Source organism: Sinocyclocheilus grahami, unplaced genomic scaffold (assembly GCF_001515645.1).
Source record: "Sinocyclocheilus grahami isolate Dianchi unplaced genomic scaffold, SAMN03320097.WGS_v1.1 scaffold834.1, whole genome shotgun sequence".
NCBI classification, from domain to species: Eukaryota; Metazoa; Chordata; class Actinopteri; order Cypriniformes; family Cyprinidae; genus Sinocyclocheilus; species Sinocyclocheilus grahami.
Window position 1 is genome coordinate 712,410 of NW_015506013.1, and position 8,178 is coordinate 720,587.

Consider the following 8,178-nt stretch of genomic DNA (forward strand, 5'->3'; position numbering starts at 1 on the left):
ATGACAATGTAGACATAACACAAGATAAAATCATCCATTCAATAACCAAAAAATAAATAAATAAAAAATAAATAAATGAAACAGCAAGTAATGTACCATTAATGCCTCGGGGTGAGACCTCTGTCAGTTTGAGACCACACTCTTTTAGAAAGCTGATGGCGACTTCCACACTGTCATCAGTGGGTCTTTCCAACAGCAGAGTTAACATCTCTAGACACAGGACTTCATGAGCCTTGAGACAAAGAAATGCAATTACGCACTACACAATAAACTATGGTTTATAGACAAAAATCTGTTAAAAGGACCAGAAAGACATACCACATTCTGGTTGATGAGATGAGCCACGAACTTGGATGCTGTAAGACATTGTTGCTGAAAAGATAGAAATAAAAATGAGAATGCCATTTAAATTGGTGCTCCATTTAGTACCCAGCTTCCTAAAGACTTACTTTATCATTCCTCCTGTAACCTTTCCGGAAATTGAGGATAAGTCTCTTGAGAATAAGTTCTCCGATCTGAGGAAACTTGGAGTTGATTATGGCCACCACAGCAGCGTACACATGGGTGAAGATGGAAGAGGCAGCCTGGGCCTGAAGTGTAGACCTGGCCAGAAGACCCCTGGAGAGAGACACGCCCGGACCAATAACAATTAGTTAAACATATGAGCTGTCTTACTGTTTCCTGCCTACACAGGGAGCATCCTAACTGAAATGAAACCTCATAAGTGACTGGTTTAGACATTTACATGGGTATCAACTCATGCATCATACAAATATCATTGGAGACTCAACTTCAGAACTGATTTCAATGGAACTTGGTGTATACACTACCATACATTTGGGGTCAGTGCAATTTTGTTTTTGGAGAAGATCATTCTATTCAGCAAGAATCCATAAAATGCATTAAAACTGACAGTAAACATTTATAATGTTACAAAACATTCCATTTAAAAAATTGCTGGGTTTTTTTCTATTCATTAAAGATTCCTGAAAAATGTGTCATGGTTTCCACAAAAATATTTACATTTAGATTTAGTCATTTAGCAGACGCTTTTATCTAAAGCGACTAACAAATGAGGACAATGGAAGCAATCAAAAACAACAAAAGAGCAATGATACGCAAGTGATATGTAACGAATCAGCCCATGATAGGAAATATGAATAATTAACCATAACTAGTAAAAAGAAAACAGATAGAATAGAAAAGGAATAGAGCAAGCTAGTGTTCGAGGCTTTTATGCTTTTGCTAATTGTAAAATAAAAAGAAAAATAGATGGAATACAAAAAGAATAGAGAAGCTAGTTAGCTTTTTTTTTTTTTTTTTTTAAAGGGGTCATATGATGCGATTTAAATTTTCCTTTCTCTGTGGAGTGTTAACAAGCTCTTAGTGCATAAAGAAGATCTGTAAAGTTGCAAAGACTAAAGTCTCAAATTAGAGAACAGTCCATTTCTCTGGGCATTATGTGTCTTTCTTATGAGGAAAATGAGGGAGTTTCTCTGCTCGCATTCCTTTAGGCAATAAAACCAGTGATATCATGATTAGTTGTCATGGTGACCAAGGGGGGATGGTGTTCAGCAGAAATCCTGGCATCCAGTTTATTGAGTGAGGGGACTGTGACGATTTGTTAATCTAATGAATAATTGATTTGTTAAATCAAATAAAAATTTGTGTGTCAGATTGGTCGAGACGCTACAGATATAACAAGTCTCAGTTAGCTTAACGTAGTACACATAGCAAGGTTTTTTTAATTATATAAAAAGAAAACAGATAGAATAGAAAAGGAATAGAGCAAGCTAGTGTTCGAGGCTTTTATGCTTTTGCTAATTGTAAAATAAAAAGAAAAATAGATGGAATACAAAAAGAATAGAGAAGCTAGTTAGCTTTTTTTTTTTTTTTAAAGGGGTCATATGATGCGTTTTAAATTTTCCTTTCTCTGTGGAGTGTTAACAAGCTCTTAGTGCATAAAGAAGATCTGTAAAGTTGCAAAGACTAAAGTCTCAAACCCAAAGAGATATTCTTTATAAAAGTTAAGTCAACCACGCCTACCTAAAACGGCTCATTCTAAGCAAATAATAGATCCGAGGAATAAAGCAAATCTGCAGGACCGGGCAGTTTTAGCAATGTGGTCTGAGAAAGTCAGCTGATCATCAAATCACAATTCCAAGGTTTCTGGCTGTTTTTGAAGGAGTTATGGTTGACGTGCCTAACTGGATGGTGAAATTGTGATGAAACGATGGGTTTGTTGGAACCACAAGCAGTTCTGTCTTGGCAAGGTTGAGTTGAAGGTGATGGTCCTTCATCCAGCAAGAAATGTCTGTTAGACAAGCTGAGATGCGAGCAGCTATCGTCAGATCATCAGGATGGAATGAGAGGTAGAGTTGAGTGTCATCAGCACAGCAGTGATATGAAAAGCCATGTTTCTGAATGATAGAGCCTAGTGATGCCATGTAGACAGAAGAGAAGTGATCCAAGAACTGAGCTCTGAGGCACCCCAGTAGTTAGATGTTGCGACTTGGACACCTCACCTTTCCAAGATATCTTGAAGGACCTATCTGAGAGGTAAGACTCAAACCACTGGAGTGCGGTTCCTGAGATGCTCTTTGCCAATAGGGTTGACAGGAGGATCTAGTGGTTAACCATGTCAAAAGCAGCGGAGAGATCCAGCAAGTACTGAAGATTTGGAATCTTAGGTCTCAGTCTTAGGGCTTCAACAACTGTGAGCAAGGCAGTCTCGATTGAATGCCCACTTCTGAAACCAGACTGGTTGCTGTCAAGGAGGTTGTTTTTCGGTAAGACTCAAACCACTGGAGTGCGGTTCCTGAGATGCACTTTGCCAACAGGGTTGACAGGAGGATCTGGTGGTTAACCATGTCAAAAGCAGCAGACAGATTCAGCAAGATAAGTATTGAAGATTTGGAATCCGCTCTTGCCAGTCTTAGGGCTTCATCAACTGAGAGCAAGGCAGTCTCGGTTGAATGCCCACTTCTGAAACCAGACTGGTTGCTGTCAAGGAGGTTGTTTTTCAGCAGCCCTGAGCTTAGAACGATGTTCGATGTTTGCGAACTTAGAACGATGTTCGCGGAGAACATCAGATAGCCAAGGGGCAGAAGCGGTGGTATGGGCTGGCCTGGAAGACAAGGGGCAGACAGTTTCTAAATAAGATGTAAGAGTGGAGCAGAAAGTATCAGTAGCACTGTTAGCATCAAGAGATGCTAACTGTTTAGGGGGAGGAAGCGAAGATGAAACCATAGCAGATAGCCGGGAGGGTGAGAGTGAGCGTAGATTACGTCGAAAGATGACATGTGGAGGGGTATGTGTTGTGTCAGGAACCATGCTGAGGTTAAGAGTGAAGAGGAAGTGATCCGAGGTATGCAGTGGAGTAACCAGTACATGATCAGTGGAGCAGTGTCGTGTGTAAATAAGGTCCAGTTGGTTGCCTGATTTGTGAGTAGCCATAGTTAACACTCTTGAGATCAAAAGAGGCAAGCAGAGTGTGGAAGTCTGCAGCCTGAAGTTTAACTAGGTGGATGTTGAAGTCTCCAAGCATAACTAGGGGAGTACCATCCTCAGGAAAGGTTTAGAGCAGCACATCCAATTCATCCAAGTTACCTTGTGGTCCTGGAGGTCGATAAACAACCACAAAATGGATTTTAAAAGGGTGGGTAATAGTGACTGAATGCGATTCAAAGGAGCTGTTAATACCCAGAGAAGGTAAAGGAATACATTCCCAATCATTAGAGATAAGCAGACCAGTACCTCCACCTCGTCCAGTCAGACGGGGAGTGTGGGAAAATGAGAAATTATTGGAGAGTGTTGCAGGAGTAGCAGTGTCCTCTGGTTTGATCCACGTCTCTGTCAGGGCCATGTGGTTTAGTCTTGAATGACTAGCAATAGATGTAATGAAATCTGCTTTGTTTACTGCAGACTGACAATTTCAGAGACCAATAGAAAAAGAAAGTAGTGTATTAGCAGACATAGGCAAAGTGCGCAGGTTGTTAGGTTTACGCTGCCTATAGTGTGTGATGCGTGGTTTGCGAGTGGTAGTAATAGTAGGGATCTGGAAACACATAGTAAGAGTTGGTCATTAAAACTGAAACAGAAGTGAAGCAAGGTGTAGAAAAGAGGACGAATTTAGCAGCAGAACTATTTTTAACACTGATAGTAAGGTACGACATGTTTCTTCAGGATCAAATCAGCATATTAGAATGATTTCTGAAGGATCATGTGACACTGAAGCCTGGAGTGAGCTTTATTCCACTTTGCCGCCATAGGAATAAATTACATTTTGAAGTATATTGCAATAGATAAAAGCTATTTTAATTTGTAGTAACTTTTCACGGTATTAGTTTTTACTGTATTTTTTGATCAAATAAATGCAGCCTTGGTAAGCATAAGAGAATTATAAAAAAAAAAAATAAAAAAAATAATAAAACCTTGCAATGTAGTGTATTGTATAAAATAATCAATTTTGAACCACACCGAGTTGTTTTTATCATTAGCATTCAATACATAATGAGTTATACACGATATAATGTAAAAAAGTCAGTAATAGTATTTTTAGTAGTAATAGAATTCCTATTTGATACTTATGTGATCTGTATTTAATAAATTATATCTATAACGGAGACTTCTCTTGCTGCATTCTTCATCCTGGATTGATTTTTCTTTTCCCTCTATACTTATTATATTGCTTTTATGGGATGGTGCATTTTGCCAAAAGAAGATATCTGCTTAAAGCTGAATTGAACTTGTTTCATAATTGATGAACATACACAGTTATTCAACTGAACTGAACCAACACTGCACTGATTGGAGCTGAATAATGACATTACTGTCTAGTTAAAGCTGCTTTACAGCAGAATTTGGATTTGCCTCATAATTGAAGTTTGCATCACTGACTCCGTTACTTTTCTGTATAACCAAAACAAATAGTCTGTCACCAAAACAAATTTCTCCTATATGTAAACATACCTGGCAATAAAGCTCTTTCTGATTCCGAGTAAAACACAAGAGATGTGGTCTTTACCTGCCCCTCACAATATTCTCCTGCAGAAGCTCTTGAATAATGTTGGCGATGTTGGAAACGTTTACTTTGTTGATCAGACCATTGATGGACTTCTTCAGGGCTTCCCAGCTCATCCTCTGATACTCCAAACTGTGGAATAAAAAAAAGAAAAGAATGGATGAAAAACCAACTACACAAATTTGTTGAAGGAGACACTTTCAGCCTGTTAACACAGCAGTGATCTTGAAACACTTGTCTTTAGTGCCCAGTAATAGACCATTTTAAAGGTCATATTTGGCACAACTGTAATAGCAGGACAAAATCTTCAAAGCCATCTGCTTCTCAGTCTGTACTTCAGCATGAAATAGCCTGGAAAATGCTGATGATAAGGAGTTTTGAAGTTGTGCTCGGCTCCTTAGAGAACTGCTATTTTTCCCCACCAACTAATTTCCTGACCTTAGCTCTTGAGACTGATCTGTATTGTCTCTATCACCTATCTTCCAGTGTCTGGCCTCAAGTACAGGCCAGCGCTCCACTCCTTTTGCTATAGATATCTCACATCCCTAAGGGACACCCTCTTTATTTCCTGGCTGGTGACCTCCATTCTGCTGCATGAGGAAATTTAATCGACCCCTTCATTGAATTCATGTGGATGCGTTTCCCACCATCAATAAACCACAATCTATTCTCATCACAATGTCTGAAATACTTCAAAATCAATATGATTCAAGATGGATCAACAAAGATCACCTTTCTTATCTGATGAGCACTCCTTATTAGAGCTGGGCAATAAATCTAAAAATTATATTTCTATATTTAAGTTTTATGGCAGTTTTCAATAAATATTTTAGTATTTATGTATTTATATTATTTATGGCTTAAATGGCTGATCATTAAACAATAGTAATTTGAAGACAATTAGATTAGAAGAAATAAAAGTCGGATCAAGTCTGATACAAATAAAGTCAGATTTTCCAATAAATATGTAGGTATAATCTCCTACACGGTTTTCCACAAAGCCAGGAAACACCAAAATAACAAAGTAACAAATATTTTACCTATGTACACTACTGTTCAAAAGATTATATATACACTAAAATATTTTATTATGATAAATTCTACACTTAGATTCTGCACATTCTGCAGACCTCTGGCTGCCAATTCAAAAGAATCTTTTGCAAAAAAAAATCACTGCATTTCTCTTTAGTGTTCTGAATTCATTCATTGCAAAGGACTGTTTGAACTGAATCAAATTTACCAACTCTAGTGGCATTTATATTACTGAAATTCATATTAGAGATGTTTTATTACCATAAAAAAAATCACAAAAATATTGTCAACATTCAATATATTGCCCTACTTCTTATTCCCTTTTTTTCTTGTATCCTCCAAACCCAATGATGGATTTCCAAAGTGCAATATCATAAATACATAGCCTAAGTGAAACCAACCTGCTCTTGTCAGAGATCTGAGCCTGCATCATTCGCAGTTTGGCCGGTGGGATGTAGGCCCCACCGGTGCGGGTCAGGATGGGGTCCAGCCCTTCCTTCCTCTTTTTCACTGGAGGCTCCTCATTTTTGGCTGGGGAGGCTGACCTTCCCCTCCTCCTGTGTTCCCAATCCCCCTCTCTGCTGGAGCGCCGCTCATAACTATCCCAGTCGTCATAGCGGTTTCGATCTCGCTCACGCTCCCTGGACCTGATGCGAGGACGACGGAGAACAAAGAAAACTTTAGAACTGAAAGGTGCAATATATTACATCAGGACGAAAAAGGCAACAGCATATTTGTCGAAAACATAAACACACATTCCCTCACCTACGACCCCTTCTGTAACGTTCTTGAGGAGAACGAGATCTAGAGCGGGATCTGGAGCGGGATCTTGACTGTGACTTCTTTTCGTCCCTAAAATGGAGTCAAAAGACACCAGTTTACAGAAAGGTCTGAATTTTGCATCGTTTTTTTTTTAAATTGTGACTAATAACAGACTTACCTGTCAGGTGAGGAGCTTCTTCGTCTGTTCTTGCTCTCATCATCAGAGGCACGCTGAAACAAACACAATTACATTAGCTAAGCATAGTAGTTGCATCAATTATTCAAGCTCTACTTATAGGTTATATGACTTTAATAGTGCTTTCTCTATACATGGCAACAGTGCAACAGTAATAGTAAACTGCAATGGCATATCTGATTCACACACTAATATTTTACTGGATGGCAGTGTTTAAGGTTTATATAAACTAGGAATTTTAAATTGATGGTCAATAAATTATTATTAAATTAAACTTAATTAAACTAATTGAGTACTTGCTATTTAACTTTAAACAAGTAAATAACTTAATTAAATTGATTTTTAATAGATGCAGCTATATTTCGTATCAATTTGTTTAATTTACTGTTAATTACTCTTAATGTGTAATATGTATTATAATGTACATAAAAATACAAATTAAACAAGTATACACAAAAAGCAATTTAATTCCATCCTTTCTTCATTTAAACTTCACATTGTAAAATGTAAAAAATGTCAAATATATATTTTTTTACATTAATTGTGACTTTGAATTTAAGTAGTAATTTAAATATTAAAAATTATGCAACACACTAGCTCCGGATGAATATACAGTAGTGTTATTTTAGTATTCTTATAGTATTTAGCCTATATTGACGTTTTCATTTTTATAGTTATTATTCTAATTTTAACATCTTTAGTTTTTTAATTTTAACGATTTCGTTTTAGTAATTTTAGTCCTACAATTCAAACATACTTCAGTTAGTTGCCAAGGGAGTTTTTTAATATAAGCTTCTTATCTAATATTTATGTTTTATTTAGCTTTATCTAAAGAAAAAACAACTAGTTTGTTTTATTTGTTAATAATAATGTTATTAATAATAACAACCCTGTTGTACAGGCAGTGTTTTTGGAAGCCACTCACATGGTTACATTTATGCTAATATCAATTAATTGCTTAACCGATTAAATTATAAATCACTGTTTAATTATAAATACCCCTAAAATAACCAGCACATCCCGAATCTACAATCGGAACTATCCCCCCTTTAACATTATAAAAATGCTGTATGATTGTAACTCACCTTGATATGTGTGACACTGCTCTTCATCCTGTGTATAGCACCGTCATCACTGTCGTCTTCACTGCTGTCACTGTCTGAGC

At 37.1% G+C, this 8,178-nt stretch overlaps 1 protein-coding gene across 1 annotated transcript in view; it reads right to left on the bottom strand.

The window, feature by feature from the left end:
• Positions 1-8,178, bottom strand: part of LOC107562708 (pre-mRNA-splicing factor CWC22 homolog) — a 46,627-nt gene that overhangs the window by 21,503 nt on the left and 16,946 nt on the right. Inside the window, exons 3-10 of the mRNA XM_016247399.1 lie at positions 8,099-8,172; positions 6,996-7,048; positions 6,821-6,907; positions 6,457-6,702; positions 5,027-5,155; positions 450-618; positions 319-372; positions 97-232 (exon numbers count right to left, since the gene is read on the bottom strand). Coding sequence (XP_016102885.1) covers positions 97-232; positions 319-372; positions 450-618; positions 5,027-5,155; positions 6,457-6,702; positions 6,821-6,907; positions 6,996-7,048; positions 8,099-8,172 — 948 coding nt within the window. The remainder of the gene's footprint in view (positions 1-96; positions 233-318; positions 373-449; positions 619-5,026; positions 5,156-6,456; positions 6,703-6,820; positions 6,908-6,995; positions 7,049-8,098; positions 8,173-8,178) is intronic.